The 25,332-nt window shown below is 40.9% G+C and overlaps 1 protein-coding gene across 7 annotated transcripts in view; it reads right to left on the reverse strand.

Annotated features, from left to right (window-relative positions):
- klc1a (kinesin light chain 1a) overlaps window positions 1–25,332 on the reverse strand; it is a 95,103-nt gene that overhangs the window by 67,589 nt on the left and 2,182 nt on the right. For all 7 annotated transcript variants that reach the window (XM_059958602.1, XM_059958565.1, XM_059958569.1 and 4 more), the window contains exons 2-4: window positions 9,175–9,436; window positions 4,659–4,889; window positions 616–694 (exon numbers count right to left, since the gene is read on the reverse strand). In XM_059958602.1, the coding sequence (XP_059814585.1) occupies window positions 616–694; window positions 4,659–4,889; window positions 9,175–9,435 (571 nt within the window). In that variant the 5' untranslated portion in view covers window position 9,436. The remainder of the gene's footprint in view (window positions 1–615; window positions 695–4,658; window positions 4,890–9,174; window positions 9,437–25,332) is intronic.

Raw genomic sequence — 25,332 nt, forward strand, 5'->3', positions numbered from 1 at the left:
CATACATTAAGTGTAGATATAACACTGCAAATAAATAGTATTATATTGATTTAACATTTTTAATTAGAGATACAATGCAGAATAGGCCCTTCTGGCCCTTCAAACCACAGCACCCAGCAACCCCAACACCACCAATTCAACCCTAACCTAATCACAGGACAATTTATAATGACCAATTAACCTACCCAGCATGTCTTTGGATTGTGGGAGGGAACTGGAGCAACCAAGGAAAGCCCACACATTCCACGGGGAGGATGTAAAAATTCCTCATAGAGGACGCCTGGATTGAACTCCAAACTCTGACACCTCGAGCTGTAACAACGTTGCATTAACCACTACGCTACTATGGATATGACATTTCTCAAGATATTTACATCCAAAAAAGAAACTGCCTCCAAACATCAACTGCTTTATTCCCAAGTATTTATAGAAAAAAATCTATAATACTTTAACAATTAAATCAAACATACTGTATGTACCCATTTTGAAAAGTCAAAATATCTGATGTAACATTATTTAATACAATGTAATTGTAGCTAAATTTGAACTTACAAAGAAAATCAGTTAATTATTGCAAAATTATTAAAAGAATGCTAGGTCAATCTGAACACTTACTTCCCTGCCCTGGTTCATCATCTTCATTTGGGAAAAGATCATCCAGAGGTTCTTTGGATGAATCTGTGTCCTTGTCCTCCTGTGCAACATAAGTAAATACTCATTATGTACTAGACAACAAACCAAACGTTTTAATGCATCTGAATATTAGAAGCCATTATACCTATCCAAAGCACTGATTAAAAGCCATGCAAAATAAAAGCATCAGTAGTATTCTTTGACTCTGCTCTGCAATTAGTAAAATCATGGCTAATTCTACGGTCCACTTCAGATTTCCTTCAAATAACTCATTCTCAGCCTTAAATATATTGAAAAAGCTAAGCATTCACAGAAGTTACAAACTATTTAATACAAAACATTGCTTCCAATCGTTTTTAAAATGGTGAACCCTTTTTCTTGAGTTGGTAGTATCAAGCTCTGGATCTGGCAAAATAAGAAATATGCTTGCAATTCCTCTCAGAATCTTGCTTTCCTTAACAAGATCAGCTCCTTTTTCTCAGCTCCAGTCAATTCAAGCCACACTTCCTCAAGTCCCCTTTGCACAACAACCTACTCCTCAATCTTCCAACCCAAATTCAAAGCCAGCATATTCCTCCCAGGTTACCAAGACCAAAACTACTCTTCGTACTCCTGATGTAGTCTCAGACTCTTGGCAAATCTCAATGTGTTCTTTTATATGATTAGAATGAAATTCTTCTATGGGAGCCCACACTTGGTGTCAGTCCATCAAATTTCAGATATTTCACTAGCATTGCAGCAGTTTAAGAGATGATAACAATGTGTGAATACTTTTCACTGAAATGCTTTTCTGAAAAAATATTAATTCCTCAAAGACAAATCCTACATTGTAGAATATACATTAATGGTTATGAACATCAAGAGCAAGGTCAATAGCTAATGATAATTTACAAAATCCATTTACAGTAATTGCCTACATGTTCTAACACATTAAATTTATTAGCAGACAAAACATTAAATACATTTAGAGAAAGTTAGTTTTGTCCCTTATTCAGATCCCCCTTCCTCCATCCTAATTACCACAGTAGGCCACAGAAGTTACTGAACATCTGAAAAACAATGCTGAAAGAGGCACAATGCAGAGTGTTGAAGGGGAGATCAAGGAAATGAATTAAGATGAATTTAGGGAGAATGATCCAGATTCCAGAATCAAGAAAGTTGCAGAAGGAAAATGCAATGTGCAAAAGACAAATGGTGCACATAATAATAATAATAATAAAAAAAAGATTATTAAGCAACTAAATAAAACGGAAAACACTAGTTGTAGAGACCTTTAAAGCTAATCCATAGGTTGTGGAATCAGTTCAGAGTTGATACCCAACATCTGAAATAAGCCACTTGGACATTTTGTTCAGTGTTTATATACTTGCAATTACTGTATTTCCTACATTAGAGCTACAAGGTTATTTTTGAAGTGTAATCAGTTTACTGAAACAAGTTGGAATTTCCTGGAGTCATGCAAGGTTCTTATTCAAATGCAAATCTTTTCTAAAATTGGATTATATGAAATTAAAAATGCATGATGCAGTTGATTATGAAGTGACTTTTACTAATCCATCTAAGGTCACAGGATAAGAAATCAATGGACTTGAAGGAAGACATTGGTAACAGCTTTATAATGCCAAAATATATAAATATAGAGAGTTTGGAACTTGGAAGGATGCCAAGCACAAATGGAAGTATAAGGCTTACAAGGAAAGAACACATGAAACCAAGTTCAAGAACAGACAATCTGGCCCCTCAAGCCTGCTCCACCGTTCATTATGATCATGGCTGATCTACACATGGTCTCAACTCCTCCTCCAGATCCTCATAGCCCTCAATCAACTCCAATCTTCCTAAGACATTCTTATCCACACTTTAAATATTTCCCATCTGCAAGGCTCCACTACTCTCTGGCTAAGAAAATTCCTGGGATTCACTACCCTAAACAGGACGGAATTTCTATGTACCTCAATTTTAAAAGACCAGCTCCTTGGTAGAGTCTCTTCCTCCACAGAAAAGATCTCTACACCTTCCCTAGACTACTTCAATAAGATTACTTCTTCACTTCCAAATTTCTCCAAATACAAACTCAACCTACCTTGATAGGAATTAGGTTGGTGAATCTGCCTCAATGTTACAATATCCCGATTCAGGCCAGATAACTGAAACTGTGCAGTACTCAAGGTATGGCCTTACTAGCATCCAATACAACCATAACAAAAAGATTCACTGTACTGTTCAGGGGGAAAAATGGCTTCTCACCCCCAAAGAGTCATGCATTTGGCTCTTTGAACTTCATGCCAATTTCCACATGACTCAAAAGATAACCTTTTTGGTTATGCATTTTAATTTAGTCCCTAGCTGCTCAAGTTCCCTCCACAGAACCTCTCTCCTCCTCCTTCCAATGTTGTTGGTATCTATATATACCAGCAACTGGAACTTTCTCCTCCCACTTCGAATTCTTCTGCAGGTCAGATGAGATATTCTGAACCTGGGCACCAGGCAGACAACACAACCTTTGGAATTCTCAATCCTTGCAATAGAGAATTATGTCTATTTTCCTGACTATACCATCTACAATTACAACTATATTTCACTTCTCTCTCTACTCTTGAATGGCTCCCTGAAACAGGATACCAATTTGTTTGCTCATCCTTACTGCAACACCCACTCTCAGCCTCACAGACAATAACAATCTCAAACCTGTTGGACAGGCTTAAAAGGTAAAACTCTCTTCCAATACTACCTCTTAGATTGCCCTACCTACCACACTTGCAGTCACACCCTCTTGCCCTGACCACAGCACAAACTTTTAGTAGTTTATCTAATGTGTTTGACTGCCTTCTGAAGCACAGTGTCCAGGTAACTCAGTATTACAGTGCTCACAGCTCAGATTCCAGGTCAAAAAACTTTGTACCCAAGTTCCTTAAGCAACCAAGGAACTCGAGCACTTGCTGCAAACACTGTGACTAGGAACCACAATGGAGTCCACCAGCTGCCACATCGTGCAGCTACAAATCACCTAATGCTGCATCTCCATTTTCTTTAATGTGTTGTAATTTGGTTAACTACTATACAAAAATCCTTACCTGCTACTCACTTGTACCTCCTTGCCAAAGACTCCCAACCCAAAGTCTCAGACCTGAGACCCCTCCACTGGCCCATTCACACAATAGCCAATCTAAAATGGCCCCTGGGCCTTGGCCTCAACTTCTAACCGAAGCCTCTTGAGCCAAAGCCTCAGTTCTCCACTCTAACACTGCCCACTCCTGCTTAAACCTCACTTTTATTTTGCTCAAGTGAAACTCATACAATAAGACTTGCTTTTTTCAATGGTTTCTGCTCTCACATAGATCTCGCTCTTGCTACTCCGAAGTGACACTGACATGCAAGGAGACATACTCTTGTCAATGGCTTGGATTCTCATCACAAAGATCTCATTCTCACTTGTCTCAAGTGAAAGAAGATCAAATTCATTCTGTCATCCTATACTACACCCTTCCATGGAGGGACACTTAAAACATTTTTATTGTGTCACTTTGCCATTTTTATTTTAAGTTACAATAGAAATAAACACACATCAAGTAAAATAACCATAAACCAAAGAACATCTCATGAAATAGTAAGATAATGATTCACTGAGACAATTCTGTTTCCGCATTTCTACTAGTGACAGGCATAGTTTTCATCAAGGGAAGGCATCATTGATAAAACCCACTAAGCTCAGAATGCTGATAGTATCAGAGTTTGCACTGGATAGAATGGTCGAGTCATAAAGCATAGAAACAGGCCTTTTGGCCTAATGTGTCCATGCTGCCCACCTTAACTGGCATTTATAAGACTGCAGTAGGGAATTCCAAAGATAACTCAATTTTACACTGTATTTAGAAAACAAAACAAATATTTATTCAGTTTTCTACAGTTGCATTATAATTTTAACAGTATTATCTTCTGAAAAGGCATCTAACGGAATAAATCAAGCAAATGGGTACAGTTATCCCATCTATACACTATTTACATGCAATCTGCTGTCTACTCACCAGTGGTGAAAGATCTTCATCAAATTTTTTAAGCTGATTCATAAATTCTAAATGTTTCTTTTCCTCTTCCAGTTGAGCTACACTCTGTTCACTTTTCTGCAATTTTTGTTGTGTGTTTGCCAGCTCATCTCGTAGCCACTGGTTCTCCTGACACAATCGACGTACCTGAGCACGTAGTTTTTGTTTTTCCGATTCCACTGCACTTAAGTGACTAGATAATGCCATCATAACCTTAATACAAATCATAGTAAGCACATTTTACAAAACTGAAATAATGAGACTGCCAATACCATAAAATGTCAAATTCCTGCTAATGTTCTTCAATGTGTCCATATAGGAAAAATATTCTAAAAATAAGTGTAGGATAACAATTTTAAATGCACTGCCCAAGCCCGAATTAAACATCTTGTCATATAATCAAAATAATAACATTGCAATGTAGTCTTACACTCACATTTTGTAAAAACAGGATTAAGTTTCAGTGGTAAGGAGTAAGGAACCAACAAGAAAGGTTATTCAAAAACATTGGTGATTCATACTGGAAAGGTGTCATTCTCTGGAGCTTTCAATGAATAGGCATTCTCTCTACACTACAAATCAAAGGAAATATTATAAAATCCAAATAGTTAAATACATGTAATAAATGATCATAAAATAAATTATTGTGATGCCATCTTTACTAAAAATCCTATAAAATTTGTATCTTAACATTTTTCAGATTCCACCTTGTACTAAATCACAATATGTTCAATGCAACACAAAACCAAAGATATACTAAATGTCTATTTCATTATAATGGATTTTACCATTTAAGTATATAATGAGTTAGAGAAAAAAACATCCTATCCACCATCTCAAATGCAAGTCTATAGATAAACTATTATTCTATTCCCAGTGATTTTGTCTTTTTCCACTTCTTCATCAATGATATAATGAAATCTCCACATGCCACAATGAGATAAACCATAAGATAAAAGTGCAGAATTAGGCCATTTGGCCCATCGGGTCTGCTCCACCATTTCATCACAGCTAATCCAATTTCCTCTCAGACCCAATCTCCTGCCTTTCCCCATGTATCCCTTCATGTCCTGACCAATCAAGACCTCTGCCTTAATTCGACATAAAGACCTGGCACCCACAGCTGCTGCAGCAAAGAATTCCAGATTAACCACTCTCTGGCTAAAGAAATTCCCCCTCACCTCTGTTCTAAAAGGGCGCTCGTCTATTCTGAGGGTGTGTCCTCTGGTCTTAGACTCTCCCACCATAGGACTCTTCACATCCACTCTATCAAGGCCTTTCAGCATTCAATAGGTTTCAATGAGATCACCCCATCATTCTTCGAAAATCTAGTGGACACAGGCCCACAGCCATCAATGGCAAGCCATTCAAACCTGGAATCATTTTCATGAACCTCCTTTGAACCCTCTCCAGTTTTAGCATATCCTTTTTCAGATAAAGGGCACAAAACTGCTCACAATACTCCAAGTGAGGCCTCGCCAGTGCTTTATGAAGTCTTAACATTACATCCTTGCTTTTATGTTCTAGCCCTCTTGAGATGAATACTAATATTGCATTTTTCTTCTTCACTACAGACTCAACCTGCAAATTAACCTTTAGGGAATCCTGCACAAGGACTCCAAGTACCTTTGCGCCTCAGGTTTCTATATTTTCTCAATCGTTTCATTTCTTCTCCCGACACCTGCCATTTCTTTCCTCATTCTCCCAAAATGTCCAAGCCCTTCTGTAGCCTTTCTACTTCCTCAAAACTACCTGCCCCTCCACCCATCTTTATATCGTCTGCAAACTTTGCAGTAAAGCCATCAATTCCATCGTTCAAATCATCGTCATATAGTGTAAGCAGAATCAGTCCTAACACAAACCCTTGTAGAACACCACTAGTCACAGGCAGCCAACCAGAAAACGGTCCCTTCATTCCCAGTCTTTGCCTCCTGCAAATCAGCCGCTACTTTATCCATGCTAGAATCTTTCCTGTAATACCATGGGTTCATAGCTTGTTAAGCAGCCTCATGTGTGGCACCTTGTCAAAGGCCTTCTGAAAATCCAAGCACATAACATTCACTGACTCTCCTTTGTCTATCCTACTTGTTATTTCTTCAAAGAATTCAAACGGATTTGTCAGGCAAAATTTTCCCTTGAGGAAACAATGCTGACTACAGTCTATTTATCATAGGCCTCCTCCGCTTCAGGTGCAAATTGTATCTAAAGTACAGGTCCCACCTTCCCTGGAAGAGAGCCCAATGATCTAAAAATGTTATGTCCTGCCTCTTATACCAACTCCTTAGCTATGTATTAAACTGGATAGTCTTTCTAGTTCTGACCTCACTAGCACATGGCACTGGTAGCAATCCTGAGATCATAACTCTGGAGGTCCTGCCCTTTAACATAGCGCCCAACTTCCTATGCAGACCCTCATCACTTGTCCTACCCACGTCACTGATACCTACATGGACTTCTGGCTGTTCACTCTCCTACTTAAGAATGCTGGGGACTCTATTTGAGATATCCCAGACCCTGGCAACATATTTTCTGGGAATCTCATTCTCGCCTACAGAAACTCCAGTCCATTCCCCTAACGAGTACCTTATCACCACAGCATGCCTCTTCTCCCCCTTCTCTTTGCCAGAGACTCAGTGCCAGAGATCCAACCACTATGACTTTCCTCTGTTAGGTCCATTTCCTATCACCCTCTTCCCCACCCGCCCCCCCCCCAAAGCAGTATCCAAACTAATATACAGGTGTTCCCCACTTTACGAATGTTTGCTTTACGCCACTTTACTTTTACAAAAGACCTACATTAGTAACCTTTTTTCGCATTACAAAGAGGATTTTTGCTTTTACGAAAATTTTTCCCATATAAATTAATGGTTCTTTGCTTTATGCCATTTCAGCTTAAGAAAGGTTTTGTAGGAACGCTCTACCTTTGTAAAGGGGGGGGGGGGAACATTTGTACCTGTTGTTGAGGGGATGGCCACGGGGTTCTCTGCACTGGCTCCTTAAACTCTTCCCCTTCATGACTGTCACCCAGTCTCCTGTGCCTTAAGTGTGACTATATCCTATCGAGCACTTCCTCAGCCTCCCAAATGATCCGGATTTCATCCAGTTCCAGCTCCAACTCCTTAACGTGATTGTTAGAAGCTACAGCTGGATGCACTTCATGCATACGTAGTCATCAGGGACACTGGAGGTCTCCCTGCTTTCCCACATCCCACAAGAGGAGCATTCCACTGTCCTGCCTGGCACTGACCCAGCTGAGCAGATATAAAGGAGGGAACGGAAAAAGACTTTAACCTTGATTGCTTTTTCTGACTGAAGCCTCCCTTTGCACAAGCCTTGAAGAGCTAATTCCTCAAGATCGCTACTCTGACAGTGGTCACTGCACTTGCCCCTGCCTTCCTTTAATTTGCCCTTACTAATGAATCCCAAACACTGATTGGTAATCACAAAAACTTAACTTTGCAAGCAGTTATTTGTGATCTGCATCAATCAATATGATAATCACTGCATTTGTCCAATAAGCTGCGAGCAACTGCTTTCACAGTAAAGCACTAGTATGGTGCCTTGGTCACCTGAAACAGGCTGGAATTAATTAATTTAATGATATTATTAAACTGCTTGACAGTCTTATTTTTCCCACCTAGAGGTAGCAGCACAATTCCAAAACCAGTCCAAGCTTTAAGCCGTAGTAAGGAGAAATTTCTCAGAAATATTACTTCGTAACACTGAAAAGTCTTTGAACTGAAATGTTAACTTATTTCTCTCTTGATATGGTGCCTGATTGTCCAGGATTTCTGGAATTTATTTGTAAGTCAGAAGCTGCAAAATGGCCAAGTTTTCAATCTTCAAAAAGATATTGTTGCCTGCCTTACCAGCAAGAGTAGTAACAGAAAATAAGACTGAATAAAGTCATGTTCAGAGGATATAGAACGTGTTATAATACACTGGATTTTGGTTAATTGGGGCAGCTACTTATCTAACTAGCATCAGACACGTGCACCTAAGTCCTGACGAAGGGTCTCGGCCCAAAACGTCGACAGCGCTTCTCCCTATAGATGCTGCCAGGCCTGCTGCATTCCACCAGCATTTTGTGTGTGTTATTTGGATGATGCAATCATCGATAACACTGTATGAAGGCAGTCCATTATCTACACCAGGCGTCCATGCTGATTTTATTCAATTAAAGTCAATAGAATGCATACACTGGATGAATTCCTTTGTCAATAATTATTAGGAACGCATACACAGTTTTATAGTACCATAATAGTATTGATAGTGTTCCAATTTGTTCTGTATTTCATTTAAAAACAATTTCTTACTCAATTAAACAGTATTTGGTCTTTCTTTTAAAAATATATACATTTTAACTATTTCTATGAAACTTCAGCTAATTGGGGCAGACAGTTAATTGGACCAAAACGTACTGGCCCCAATGTGTCCCAATTAACTGGATTCCATTCTCGATAAAATAAAAATCTTAAACAACTTTGGCAAAATTTACCTGTGCTTCACTGAGACCAAGTTCTAACATTTCCAAAGACTTGCGAATCATGTTGGATTTTTCTTCAACCAAATTCACCTCATCATCTTTTTTCAGACATTTTAGGGTTTCCAACAGGCTCTGTAAAATGGAGTTGTGTTCGTTTTTTAACGCCTCAAGCCCCTGAATCACCTGTTTTGTTTTTCCAATGATCTCTTCCTGAGAGAGTTTTTCTAATTTATCTTCCTTTAAATACACCATTGTAGACATGGTGTCATACATCCTGAAAAAAAAATATGATGGTGTTAACAGATGGCAAAAGTATATAAGCACTAATTACATATATATGTTTGACTAAAATTCTTGACAAGGATGGCAAATTTGGTTGTAAGTAATTCTGCAGTAGTAGCAATGTACTAAAGATTTAGTATCATTCCAACTTTAAATGAAAGTGGATTACAGAATTCAAATTAATACAAACAAACACGAATGGGAATCAAATTATTTAAAGTCACTACATAACAATTGCGGATTTCAAACCCAAAGGCAAGCAAGACAAAGTCTTATAAACATATTAAGACTCCATAAAACTACTGCAGTGATTTCATCAGAGCTACTATAAAAACACAATAGATTCATACTGATGCACTATAGAACTACCTAAAATTACTAAATAGTTAATATTCTCTGTACTGCCAAGTCGGTCCTTAGCCAAGGTTGATTTCATTCAATTTCCTAAAAAAACCAAATAAATATCCCTTTATCTTAAAAAGTGAGAAATGGAGCATTACATTTAGTGCCCTTCAGATATATAACAGATCTTGTCACATGCAGCAAATCTTAGAATATAATCTGAATTGGGCTGCAAGCAAAGAACATTTGTACCTTACAACATAATTTCTAAGATTAATCACTCTTCCTTGGCATTCAACATTAATAAAGCCAATTTCTCTACAAACTGTTGATCATTACTGACCAAATATTTAAAAAGTCCATCACATAAATAAAATGAATACAAGAGCAGGCCAAAGGCTGAATATTCAATGACAAAAGCATCAAAGACTTAACACTATCAACAATGCAACATGACAAAAATATTGTTTACTTTCACGAGTGCAGTTGTAACATTAATGAAGCTCAACACGATGATTTGAGACTCCATGTCTCACTGTAATAAATCACTACTCCCAACCAGAAACAACTGAACAGTAACCAAAACCCTAATAGATGAAAAGAGATGTAACAAATTTATTCAGTCAATGTTTCCCTTTGGTGTTGAGGAAAGTATCATTTAGCAAGTAAATAACCTTCCCAGAATGATAGGCCAACTCTCCACATTCAAATTCACACATACCCTCCTGTGTGGCAGTTTGAGTTGCCCCTACAACACACACTTGAACATAATCTTGAACATGTGCTCTACATCTTCAGACCTCCATGCAAACATGTCCAAATGCAAAAGCCCAAGAGAAATTGTGTGGTAGGATGTTCAATTATCAACACATAACCTTCCCATTCAACTACTACTCATTGAATCTAGCAGTGGAGAACTGTGATTGAAACAAAAGGCCTGCTTTATGCCTAAGATACCATTCACATAATTGTTGATGACTCGAATGCCATTGAGTTGTCATCGACTCATTGACCCCATGGATAATGTAGTTGTCCATAGAGTTTTCATGGCAAGATACGAAAGGTAGATTGCCAGGCCTCTCTTCTACACAGATACTGCTGCTGCCCAGGTTGAGACCTGGCTGGATTCCAACTCAGAACCATTTGCCTCAAAGCCCATATGATTACTTACTATAATTCTGAAGCATAATAAATAAATGACATGTTTTTACTACTTTATATCACTTACATCTATTTGGTAGTTGTTAAGTGCTTCTCTGAGACACATTTAAAACCACTTCAAAGCCTTTTAAAAGTGTCCTAGGATGGGACCTATTCTTCAAGGGTTGTCCGTTAAGAGCAGGAGAGCTTTGCAAGCCTACCATATCCAAGCACATTAGCACATTTAGGCACAAGGGATGATGTGGTTGAAGACTGGACCAAGACCAAATTACTAATTTCTTGAACACAAGTTTCTGGGAAAGGAAGAATTAATTGAAAATCGTTTCATAACATGGCTCTATTTTGCTATCAAAACTTCCAAATGGGTAGCTACAGTTGCTTTACCAATAGCAAGGGGAAGAAGCTGTTCCTGAATTGGTGAGAGTGCACCTTCAGGCTCCTGTCCCACCTTCCTGTTAGTAGCAATGAAAAACGGGCATGTCCTGGGTGACGGGAGGTTAGGTCCTTCTTGAAGCATCGCTCCTTGAAGAGGTCCTGGATGCTACAGATGCTCATGCCCATGATGGAGCTGACTGAGCAATGTCATACAGCAAAGTAATATTGCAGGAATAATGGTTACATCACTGATGATACAAGAAGTATCAGTATATCAGTCCACCTGGCCAGGCCCATATCATCCAGGAAGAGATCGGGTGACTACTGTGGAAAAGTGGCAACAACTGGAGAGACAGCAGACAGCTTGGAAAGACAGAACCAGGACAGTAAGGGCTAGCAACCCGAGCTGCTTCTCCTATAAAGAAGAACCCATCAAAGCTATGGAACATTCGAAAGAAGTATACCCCCCGGGGAGCCACGGAGGGGAGTGGGGCGTGGAAGAATGAAAACCCAGACTAAACAGACCTGCAGATGAAGACCCACAGTAATGATCAATTGACCATGGAACATGGCTACAGCAAAGTTTGTAAGAACCCAGATGGTCTGAGGATCACCAGGCCAAGATGAGATGTCTGAGCATGGAACAGCGGGTACAGAGTACAGGAGTCACCACTGGTGAGACGCAGGAGCCAGGCCCGGAATCACCGAAGTGCCCAGAACTTCCGTGTATCCAAAACCCCCAAGCTCAACAATAGCATCAGAACATCACCGGGTGAAGTGGCCTCCAGCAAGCAAGCAGGATGAGAGGCAATGTAGACAAGATACTTGATGCCCAGGAGGGGCATCAGAACCATTTACCAATCTGGTAACTTCAAATTGCTTTGACGCCCAGCATAATTATAGTGACCTTATCTAATTTTTAATAGACTACTTCATTTCAAAACTGATGCATGCAAAATACTTTAAACAATTGGGCCAGGCAAAGATTAAGTAGCATTTCGCTGTACTGTATAACATTTTAGTGTTATCTTAAAATCAAGCCAACAGAAAATGAACTGGAAGTGCAACAGTTTTCAAGCAAAACTACAATTGATTTTATTATTTATAAACTACCAAATCAGTGCTAGTTAGGAATTGGGTATTTTTTTCCCCATCTGAAAATCTGTAAATGCTTGATGATATAGTATTGTTGTGTTAGAACCTAGCTTGTTTTGAGTCAAAAGATTGCATCACATGGAAATCTTGATAAGTGATTCAATCACACCAGACCATAAGGCACTTTTAAAAATGATACAAAAGGCTCAATAATATTAGCAGAGCTTGGCTTCCACCCTTTTAAACTTTATGAGCAAAATTAGAACATACTTAATACACCAGTTCTTAGATTATTATTGTCCATATTAATTTGTCTAGTTATAATTGAATTTAATTACCAGATTTCCAATTGATTTGTACAAGAATATAAACAAATTGAACAGATTTCAATTATTTCACTATCATAACAGTAAAATATTCTGACCGGAACATGCTGCTTCAATTTATTTTGAATCACTAACCAAAATATGGTCACTTTCAATTAACTAATTGTACAAGTCAAAACATATCAAAATCATTGGTATTCCTCATGTGAAATTACCTATGTAGGATTGAAATGCTCAAAGTCAATGCAACAGCAAAATATCAGGTGGTAAAAGTCCATATCCGCATGTATAGATTGGTTATATTAACATTTTCAACGTATATTCTTCTGGCCACAAAATTACCCGATTGGCTTTCAACTATTTTTATTCAACACCAGTAATATAATTATCGCAGCTCTTGGAAAAAAAAGCTCAGAATGCCCCAAAGTTCAAAGTCCATGCAGAGGTTTATATTAGAAATTTTCAAATGTAGTGCAGATGTACTGCTCATTGTAGTTTCCTTTTCCTTGACTAGAGAACTACAAAGCCACCAATGATTTTGGTCTTGCCAGCTCATCAATGTTTTCACCAAATCTAACCTCACTTTTAAAAAACAACAGAGGCTTGAAAAATAACACTGCAGGAAGCAAAACTAGGACCAAACAAAAATATGTATAACTTTCAGTTCCAAAATCTTTAAGAATCAGCCTCAGGGATTAAGTGCTTGTTGCTGTCCTACTTTGAATACCAAAAAAAAGCTATATAAAGTGTTTGCTCTTACTGCCCTCATTACCCCATGGACAACCACATGCCACTGGCTTAAATATTTTCCAATCTTTTGCAGTAGTTTATGTCAGATTCCATTGGACCAAAGCAAAACAATTCTTCATTCCAGCAACACACGGTTGTAACCACATTACAAACAATCTACACATAGTGAACAAGTTTGGTCTCTGTTTGTCCATAAATCAGAAGAAAACATTAAAACAATCACTCAATATGGCAATCATAGCTCCACAGTATTGCAATGAGAGGTATCAAAAGCATACAAGATTGATAAGAAACACTTGCTAAAAAAGAAAAAGAGAAAAAAACTAGTTCTGTCATTCAAAGGAAAGAATGTACACTCAAGTGGCCACTTTATTAGGTAAACCTGCACATCTGGTCATTAACGCAAATATCTAATTAGCCAATCATGTGGTAGCAACTCGATGCATGAAAACATGCAGGCATGGTCAAGCAGTTCAGTTGTTTAGACCAAACATGAGAATGGGGAAGAAATGTGATCAGAAACTGATTTCCTGGGATTGTCACACACAACAGTCTATAAAGTTTACAGAGAATGGTGAAAAAAAAACACAAAAAAATCCAGTGAGTGCAGCTCTGTGGGTGAAAATGTCTTGTTAATGAGAGAGATTAGAGGAGAATGACCAGATTGATTTGAAACTGACAGGAAGGCAATAGCAACAGATAAATATGCATTACAACAGCAGTGTGCAGAAGAGACCTCTGAAAGGAACCTTGAAGTGGATAGGCTAAAGTAGCAGAAGAGCACAAACATATGCTCAGTGACAATTTTATTAGGTACAGAAGGCATACAGTGTATTGGCCTTCATCAATCGTGGAACTGAATTTAGGAGTTGAGAGGTAATGTTGCAGCTATAAAGGACCCTGGTCAGACCCCACTTGGAGTACTGCTCAGTTCTGGTCGCCTCACTACAGGAAGGATGTGGAAGCCATAAAATGGGTGCAGAGGAGATTTACAAGGATGCTGCCTGGATTAGGGAGCATGCCTTATGAGAGGCAGAGATCACAGAGTGTGAGCAGTGAGAGGTGGTCTCACTGAACTCCTGTCGAAGGGAAGATTTAAACTTCTTCAAGGTAGGCATACCTCGAAGAGACTTCGCAGCAGAGTAACGAATAGTAAACACAAAGTACACTTTACAAGGTACAGATGCAGTGGTCAAAGCAACACGTACAACATGCTGGAGAACTCAGCAGGTTGGGCAGCATCTGTGGAAATGAGCAGTCAACATTTTGGGCCGAGACCCTTCGTCAGGACTGTACATGTTGCTTTGACCACAGCATCTGCAGTGTACTTTGTGATGCCTAATGAGAATAGGTTGAGTGAACTTGGCCTTTTCTCCTTGGAGCGACAGAGGATGAGAGGTGACCTGAAAGAAGGGCTGTAATGGTTGCCACAAGAGGGCACAGGTTTAAGGTGCTGGAGAGTAGGTACAGAGGAGATGTCAGGGCTAAGGTTTTTACTCAGAGAGAGGTGAGTGCGTGGAATGGGCTGCCGGCAACAGTGTTGGAGGCGGATATGATAGGGTCTTTTAAGAGACTTTTGGATAAGTACATGGAGCTTAGGAAAATAGAGTGCTATAGGTAATCCTAGTAATTTCTAAGGTAGGGACACATTCGGCACAACTTTGAGTGCCAAAGGGCCAGTATTATGCTGTAGGTTTTCTATGTTTCTATGTAGAAGGTACCTATTAAGGTGGTCACTGAGTATATGTATGCATGTCAAACTTTTAAATTTAGTAATATCATGGAAGCTCAATTGTACATTCGGATGTCCATAAGTCATGCATTCATAAACTGCAGACAGCTTATCCAGGCCTTGGTCTCTTCTCACTGCTACTATTGGACAGGAGGTACAGAAGCCTTGTGTCCCACACCACCAGGTAAAGGAACAGTTATTACCCTACAAATATCAGTCTCCTTAGCCAGCATGGATAACTTTATTCACCACAACTCTGAACTGATTCTACAAGAACTTTTTACAATACAGTACAGTACAGATATACAGCACCGCAAAAGTCTTTAGCATATATAGAGCTAGGGCACCTAAGACTGTTGTAATTTTATGTATTGCACTGTACTGCTGCTGCAAAACAAAAAAAAACAATTTCATTGTAAAATGGAGTGATGATGAACTTGATATCTGCACCCATGCCACCCTCTGCCCTGGCATTCCTTCTGTCACCTGTCTCATACTCCTCCCACAGCAGTCCACACACACCATTCCCAATGTCCTTTGCACACAACAGATTTACAAACACGCTGTCCACTCCACATTGACAAATAAAAGTTCAAAGTAAATTTATCAGAGTACATATATGTCACCATATACAACCGCGAAACTCACTTTCTTGCATGCATACTTAATAAATCCATAATAGAATCAATGATACACCACACTAACTTACGCATTCAACAAATGTGTAAAAGACAAAAATTCTGCAAATACAAAAGAAATAATAACTAAATGAGTATTAAAAGGAGAACACGAGATGAAGAGTCCTCGAAAGTGAATCCACAGGTTGTGGGAACATTTCAATAATGAAATGAAGTTGAGTAAAGTTATCACCTTTAGTTCAAGTGCCTGATGGTTGAGGGTGATAACTAGTCCTGAGGCTCCTGTATCTTCTTCCTGATGGCAGCAGCGAGAAGAAAGCATGTCCTGGGTGATGGAGGTCCCTAATGATGGATGCTGTTTTCCTGCAACAACACTTCATGTAGATGTGCTCAGTGGTGGGAAAGGCTTTACCTGTGATGAACTGGGCTGTATCCACTACTTCTTATAGCATTTTCTGTTGAAGGACATTGGTGTTTCCATACCAGGTTTAATGCAGCCAGTCAATATATTCTCCAACACACATCTATAGGAGTTTGTCAAAGATTTTGATGTCATGCCATCCTTACAAATTCTAAGGAAGTAGAGGTGCTGCCGAGCTTTCTTTATAATAGCACTTATGCAAGGGGCTCAGAACAGGTCATCTGAAGTAATAGCACCAAGGAATTTAAAGTTGTTGACTCCCTCCGCCTCTGATCCTGCAAAGAGTGCTAGCTCATCGACCTCTGGTTTCCTCCTCCTCCTGAAGTCAATAATCAGCTCCTTGGTCTTGTCGACATTGAGTAGGTTATCACTATGGCACCACTCAATCAGATTTTCCAGTCTCCCTCCTATATGCTGATGCATCACCACCTTTGCTTTGGCCAACAACAGTGGTGTCATCAGCAAACTTGAATATGGTGTTGGAGCTGTGCTTAACCACACAGTAATAAGGGTAAAGTGAGTAGAGCAGGGGGCTAAACACACAGCCTTGTGGTAAACCTGTGCTGATGGAAACTGTGGAGGTGTTGCCAATCCAAGCTGTTTGGGATCTGCAAGTTAGGAAATCGACAATCCAATTGCATGAAGTATTGAGGGCAAGGCCTTGAAGCTTATGGACGTGTTTTGAGGGGATGAGGTTATTGAATACTGAGCTGTAGTCAATAAAGAGCATTCTGATATCCCAGGATTGAATGAAGAACCAGTGAGATGGCATCAGATGTGGACCTGTTGCTCTGGGTAGGCAAACTGGAATGGATCCAAGTCATTTCTCAGGTAAAAGTTGACATTTTCATAATCAAACACTCAAAACACTAAATCACTGTGGATGTAAGTGCTACTGGACATTGAGGCAGATGACCACGTTCTTTTTAAGCATAACTGAAGCCTGCTTGAAGCAGGTAGATACCTCAGACTGCCCAAGAAAGAAGTTAAAGAAACACATATAAACAAGCTGGATGAACAGCAGATCGGGCAGCATCCATTGAAATGAGCAGTCAACGTTTCGGGCTGAGACCCCTCATCAGGACTGAAGGAGGGGGCAGGGGCTCTATTAAGAAGGTGGGGGGAGGGTAGAAGGTGCCAGGTGAAAAACCAATCAGAGGAAAGATCAAGGGGTGGGGAAGGGAAAGTGGGGAGGGGGTAGGCAGGAGAGGTGAAGAAGGAATGTACGGGGAAAGCACTATGGGTAGTAGAAGAAGGCAGAATTATGAGAGAGGTGGTTACCTCTTCCCACCCTGTCAAATGTAAAAATGCTATTCCCTATTCCCAGTTCCTCCATCTCCACCGCATCTGCTCCCAGGATGAGGCTTTGCATTCCAGGACATCTCAAATGTCCTCTTTCTTTAAGAATCGTGGTTTTCCTTCTGCCATCATCAATGATGCTCTCACCTGCATCTCCTCCATTTCCCGCACTCCGGCCCCTACCCCATCCTCCCGTCACCACAACAGGGACCATGTTCCCCATGTCCTCACCTACCACCCCACCAGCCTCCGAATCCAGCATATTATCATCCGCAACTTCCACCACCTACAACAGGACTCCACCACTAAGGACATCTTTCCCTCTCTACCCCTCTCTGCTTTTCGCAGGGATCGTTCCCTCCGCGACTGCCTGGTCCACATGTCCCTTCCCATAGATTTCCCACCTGGTACTTATCCCTGTAAGTGCAAGTGCTACACCTGTCCCTACACCTCCTCTCTTACCACCATTCAGGGCCCCAAACAGTCCTTCCAGGTGAGGCAACACTCCACTTCCGAGTCTGTTGGGTTCATCTATTATATCCGGTGCTCCTGGTGCAGCCTCCTCTACATCAGCAAGTCCCGACGCAGATGGGGGAACCGCTTCGTCAAGCACCTCAGCTCTGTCCGGCACAACATACAGGATCTCCTGGTTGCCACCCACTTCAACTCTGCTTCACATTCCCATTCGGATATGTCCATACATGGCCTCCTCTACTGCCATGATGAGGCCAAACTTAGGTTGGAGGAGCAACACCTCATATACCGTCTGGGTAGTCTCCAGCCCCTTGGTATGAACATCGAATTCTCCAACTTCTGGTAATTCCCTCCCCCTCCTCCTATCCCAGGTCCCTCTCTGCCTCTCTCCCCTTTCAACTTTCTGCTTCTTTATCTCTACAGTTCTTTCATGCTTATCCCCTCTCCCCTTTATTGTTGTTGTTGTCTGGTGTACTGACCTCTACCTGGCTGAGGCACAGCAACAACTCACAATTTTTTTTCTCAAACGCATCGCTCCCATTTCCCACATATCTGCCCTCACCCCATCCGCCCGCCACCCCACTCGGGATAGGGTTCCCCTTGTCCTTACCTACCACCCCACCAGCCTCCAGGTCCAACGTATAATTCTCCGTAACTTCTGCCACCTCCAACGGGATCCCACTACCAAGCACATTTCCCCCCCCCCCCCCCACTTCCTGCTTTTCACAGGGATCGCACCCTACACGACTCCCTTGTCCACTCGTCCCCCCCATCCCTTCCCACCGATCTCCTTTCTGGCACTTATCCTCATAAACGGAACAAGTGCTACACCTACCCTTACACTTCCTCCCTCACCACCATTCAGGGCCGCAGACAGTCCTTCCAGGTGAGGCGACACTTCACCTGTGAGTCAGCTGGTGTGGTATACTGTGTCCGGTGCTCCCAGTGTGGCCTTTTATATATTGGTGAGACCCGACGCAGACTGAGAGACAGTTTCTCTGAACACCTACGCACAGTCCGCCAGAAAAAGCAGGATCTCCCAGTGGCCACACATTTTAATTCCACATCCCATTCCCATTCTGATATGTCTATCCATGGCCTCCTCTATTGTCAAAATGAATCCAAACTCAGGTTGGAGGAACAACATCTTATATACCAGCTGGGTAGCCTCCAACCTGATGGCATGAACACTGACTTCTCTAACTTCCGTTAATGCCCCTCCTCCCCTTCTTACCCCATCCCTGACATAGTTAGTTGTTTGCCTGTTCTCCATCTCCTCCTGGTGTTTCCCCCCCCCACTCCTTTCTTTCTCCTGAGGCCTCCCGTCCCATGATCCTTTCCCTTCTCTAGCTCTGTATCACTTTTGCCAATCACCTTTCCAGCTCTTAGCTTCATTCCACCCCCTCCAGTCTTCTCCTAACATTTCACATTTCCCCCTCCCCCCACTACTTTCAAATCTCTTACTATCTTTCCTTTCGGTTCGTCCTGACGAAGGGTCTCGGCCTGAAACATCGACAGCGCTTCTCCCTATAGATTCTGCCTGGCCTGCTGTGTTCCACCAGCATTTTGTGTGTGTTGTTGTTTGAATTTCCAGCATCTGCAGATTTCCTCATGGTTACCATCACAGATGCTGGCTTTTGCACCTTTCGCTAATAACAATCAGGATGGTCGTTTTCATCTTTGGCATGGAAAACTTGACGCCCATTTTTTCCGAAAACTAGCTGAAATGTGGACTCATCTGACCACAGCACATGGTTCCACAGTCTTTCGGTCCATCTGAGATGAGCTCGGGCCCAGAGAACTTGCTGGCGTTTCTGCATAGAGTTGATGTATGGCTTCCTCCTTGCGTAATACAGTTTCAAGTTGCATTTCTGGATGCAGCGACGGACTGTGTTAAGTGACAATGGTTTTCCCAAGTACTCCCGAGCCCAGGTGGCTATAATTATCACAGTAGAGTGACAGTTTGTTAGGCAGTGCCGCCTGAGGGCTCGAAGATCACGCGCATTCAACAGTGGTTTCCGACCTGAGATGTCCCTGAATTCTCTGAATCTTTTCACAATATTATGTACTGTAGATGTTGAAAGATCTAAATTCTCTGCAATCTTGCATTGGGAAATGATCCTTTTGAACTGACTAACAATTTTCTCATGAATTTTGGCACAAAGGGGTGAGCCATGACCTATCCTTGCCTGCAAAGACTGAGCCTTTGATGGATGCTACTTTTATACCAATCGTGATACCTCACCTGCTACCAACTAGCCTGCTTAATGTGGAGTCTTCCAAACTGGTGTTACTTGAATATTCTGTGCACTTTTCAATCTTATTTTAACTCTGTCCCAACTTTTGTTGAGTGTGTTGCAGCCATCAAATTCTAAATTTGTGTATATTTACAAAATACAATTAAGTTGGTCAGTAAAACTATTGAAAATCTTTTCTTTGTACTTTTGTCAGTTAAATAAGTGTTCACGTGAATTAACATATCACAGATTTTTGTTTTTATTGCATTTTGGAAAATATCCAACTTTTCTGGAAATGGGGTTTGTAGATTGGGAGACCACTTCACTGAGTACCTACGCTCCTTCCGTCAGAAAAAGCGGGATCTCCCAGTGGCCACCCAATTTAATTCCACTTCCCATTCCTATATGTCCATCCATGGGCCCCTCCACTGTCATGATGAGGCAATACCTTATATTTCGTTTGGGTAGCCTTCAGCCTGATGGCATAAACATCATTTTCTTAAACTTCCGGTAGTGCCCCCCACCCCCACATCCTCACCGTTTCTTATCCCCTTTACCCCCCTCACCTTACCTCCTTGCCTGCCCATCGCTTCCCTCTAGTACTTCTCCACCCCTTTCTTTCTTACATGGTTTTCTGTCTCTTTCACCAAACAACTTTCTAGCTCTTTACTTCACCCCCCTTCACATTTCACCCCCACCTTTTAAATCTCTTCATCTGTTTTTCTCTAGTCTTGCTGAAGGGATTTCTGCCTGAAACATCGACTGTACTCTTTTCCATAGATGCTGCCTGGCCTGCTGAGTTCCCCCCAACATTTTGTGTGTTCTTCTTTAATACAGAACACTTTGCACTAAATTACTGTTCACCACTCAGTTTTCCCTTGGCTATTTAGTGCAGTTCACAGAAACTTTTATATCTCCATGGATTAGCCATTTCATTTCCAAACTGAGAATTCAAGGTACTCTTTAAATATGAAAAATGGTGAAAGGCAACTTCTCTGAATTCACAGAAATAAAGTTAATCCCTCCAGCTCCATCCATTACCACCTAGCATTTATATAGCATTTGGGAAATACATATGTTAGCATGTCAAGGGAGCTAAATATCATACTCATTACAATAGGTTAACTGTATAATAAAAAGAACAATATCACATTACTGAAAGCCACTTTCTCCCCCAATAATGATGCCTTTTACTGTTGATTACCAATTTTTTTTGTTGTAATTTAGGGCTGTGATTTCTTATCTGCTATTCCACAACACCTTTTGGCAAAGCAACAGGCTAATTATATTTCAGTAGCTAATTATATATTTAACCTAAACATCTTTAGATTAAACCAAACAGTCCCCAGTAAAGGCATCACTTCTTAAATTCAGTCAGTGCCATTTTTACTGACAAAAAAAATTATTATATTGTAATGAATGCTAAATAATCTTTTAAGATTAAAAAATCAAATATTTAGCAACTATGCTGCAAAAGATTAATCAAATTTCCATCAATGACTTACTATGCCTGCTCATGTAAAAAATTACATTTCAGATCATGTGAGATATGCAAGGGAAAGTGAGCAGTGATCAACTTCACTACATCTGTGCAGGAAGGTTTGCTAGTGCCACCTGGGAAGGATTCAACTAATGTGGAAAGGAATGTAAATCCGAGTAGCTGGAGAGATCGATTATAGAGATTAAGTCAAGCAAGTTCATTTGGAAGAACAGACAGGGTCAGATTAATAAACATGGTGGGACTAATGGTCTGAAATGTATTTATTTTAATACAAAAGTGGGAGATTTTAACCAGGCCAGTTTGAAAAAACATCAGTAAACAATTACCAGCAATAGATCACTTGCAATACCAAAGGAAACAACATCCTGGACCATTGTTACACTACCATCAAGAATGCCTAACGTAGTATTCCACGTCCTCACTTCGGGAAATCTGATCACCTGGCTGTACTTCTACTCTGAGTACAGGCAGAGACTGAAGAATGCAGCACCAGTAGGGAGGACCAGGAAGGTATGGACAAGAGAAGCACAGGAGCAATTACAAGACTGCTTTAAATTGGTGGACTGGACTGTATACAGGGATTCATCTTTGAATCAGGAGGAGTATGCTGCTGTTGTTACTGACTTCATTAAAACCTGTGTGGATGAGTGTATGTCTACAAAGACTTGCTGTACATTCCCGAACCAAAAGCCATGGATGAACCAGGAGGTACGTCGTCTGCTGAAGGCTAGATCTGTAGCATTTAAGGTTGGTGACCCAGGTCTGTACCAGAAAACAAGGCATGACTTGCAGAGTGCTATTTCAAGGGCGAAGAGACTATTTTGAACAAGGTTGATGGTGATATCGGATGTACGTCAACTCTGGCAGAGTTTGCAAGACAGTACACAAAGCGAAAATCAATAGCATGAATGGGAGCGATGCTTCACTACCAGATGAACACAACACCTTCTATGCCCATTGTGAAGATCCCTGCTGCACCTGATGACCCTGTGATCTCTGTCTTGGAGGCCAATGTTAGGCTGTCTTTAAAGAGGGTGAACCCTCACAAGGTGGATGGCCCCAAAGGAGTACCTGGTAAGGTTCTGAAAACTTGTGCCAACCATTTGGTGGAAGTATTCAAGGACATTTTCAACCTCTCACTGCTACAGGCAGAAGTTCCCACTTGCTTCAAAAAGGCAACAACTATACCAGTGCCTAAAATGGGTAACGTGAACTGCCTTAATGACCATCTTGTAGCACTCACATCTACAATGATGAAATGCTTTGAAAGGTTGGTCATTGCTCGACTCAACTCCTGCCTAAGGACACAGACCTACTGCAATTTACTTATTACCACAATAGACCAATGGCAGACACAATCTCAATGGCTCTTCACACAGTCTTAGACTACCTGGACAACACAAACACCTACATCATGATGCTGTTCATCGACTATAGCTCAGCATTTAACACCATCATTCACACAATCCTGATTGAGAAGTTGCAGAAGCTGGGTCTCTACCTCCCTCTGCAATTGGATCTTTGACTTTCTAACTAGAAGACCACAATCTGTGCGGATTGCTGATAATACCTTCTCCTCACCGATGATCAACACTGGTGCACCTCAGGGCATGTGTTTAGTCCACTGCACTACTCTCTCTTTACCCATGACTGTGTGGCTAGGCATAGCTCAAATACCATCGATAAATTTGCTGACGACACAACCATTGTTAGAGTCTCAGATGGAGGTGAGAGAGTGTACAGGAGCGAGATATACCAACTAGTGGAGTGGTGTTGCAGCAACAACCTTGCACTCAATGCCAGTAGGATGAAGGAGCTGATTGTGGACTTCAGGAAGGGTAAGATGAAGGAACACATACTAATCCTCAGAGGGATCAGAAGTGGAGAGAGTGAGCAGTTTCAAGTTCCTGGGTGTCAAGATCTCCCAGGACCTAACATGGTCCCAACACATCAATGCAACTATAAAGAAGGCAAGATAGCAACTATAAAATCATTAGGAATGTGAAGAGATTTGGTATGTCAACAAAAACACTCAAAAATGTCTAGAGATGACCTGAGGAGAGCATTCTGACAGGCTACATCACTGTTGGTATGGGGGTGGGGCTATTGCTCAGGATGGAAAGAAACTGCAGAGGGTCGTAATTTTAGTCAGCTCCATCTGGGTATTAGGCTACAAAGTACTCAAGAGATCTTCAAGGAGCGGTGTCTCAGAAAGGCAGCGTCCATTATTAAGGATCCCAGTACCCAGGGCATGCCCTTTTCTCATTGTTAACATCAGGTAGGAGATACAGAAACCTGAAGGCACACACTCAGTGTTTCAGGGAACCACTTCTTCCACTCAGCCATCTGATTCCTAAATGGATATTGAACCCGTGAACAATACTTCATTTTTTCAATATCTATTATTTCTGTTTTCTGCATGATTTTTTAATCTCCAATATACATACAGAAATATAGAAAACCTACAGCACAATACAGGCCCTTCAGCCCATAATGCTGTGCCGAACATGTACTTACATTACCTAGGGTTACCCTCTATTTTACTAAGCTCCATGTACCTATCCAGGAGTCTCTTAAAAGACCCTATTGTATCCACCTCCACCACCAACGCCAGCAGCCCATTCCACACACTCACTACTCTCTGCGTAAAAACTTACCCCTCACATCTCCTCTGAACCTCCTTCCAAACACCTTAAAACTGCGCCCTCTCATGTTAGCCATTGCAGCCCTGGGAAAAAGCCTCTGACTAGCCATACGACCAATACCTCTAATGATCTTATGCACCTCAATATACTATTTATTTATACTTCTATATTATGTATTGCATTGAACTGCTGCTGTAAAGTTAACAAATTTCATGACACAGGCCAGCAATATTAAACTTGATTCTGATTCTGAGTAAGGCAGATGAGCTTAAAGTGTAGATTAGTACATGGAACTGCAATGCTGTAACCATTACAGAACATCAGGATTGGTAGCCCATCATTCCTGGGTTTCGACATTTTCTGACATGTGGCAAGGTTACATTATGAATTAGAAAGAATGTTACATCTACAAGTAGAGGGGACATTTTGGAGAACCTATCCAGCAAGGCGATACAAGCAGAGTCAGGAAAAATGACTATTATGGTTTTATACTATAGAAAAGCATTCAGACTAGCTACACCATAGTATGGTATTGGGCCTCCAATGCACAGTTTGCAGAGAGTTGTAGACTCAGCCAGTTCCATCATGGGCACAACCCTCCCTGCTATCGAGGACATCTTCAAGGGATGGTGTTTCAAGATGGTAACATTCATAATTAAAAACCATCACCATTGAAAACATGCCCTCTTTGAATTACTACCATCAGGAATCCTGACGACCCACACTCGATGTTTGCAACCACTGCACCATCAGATTTCTGAATAGCCCATGATTCAATGAATGCTTTCTCCTTATTCTGAAATTTAGAGTAACTTGTATGTCTTGTACTGTACTGCTGCCATAAAACAATAAATTTAATCAAATATGTCTGTGATAATAAATTTGATTTTGA

This window comes from Hypanus sabinus, chromosome 2 (genome assembly GCF_030144855.1).
Source record: "Hypanus sabinus isolate sHypSab1 chromosome 2, sHypSab1.hap1, whole genome shotgun sequence".
NCBI lineage: Eukaryota > Metazoa > Chordata > Chondrichthyes > Myliobatiformes > Dasyatidae > Hypanus > Hypanus sabinus.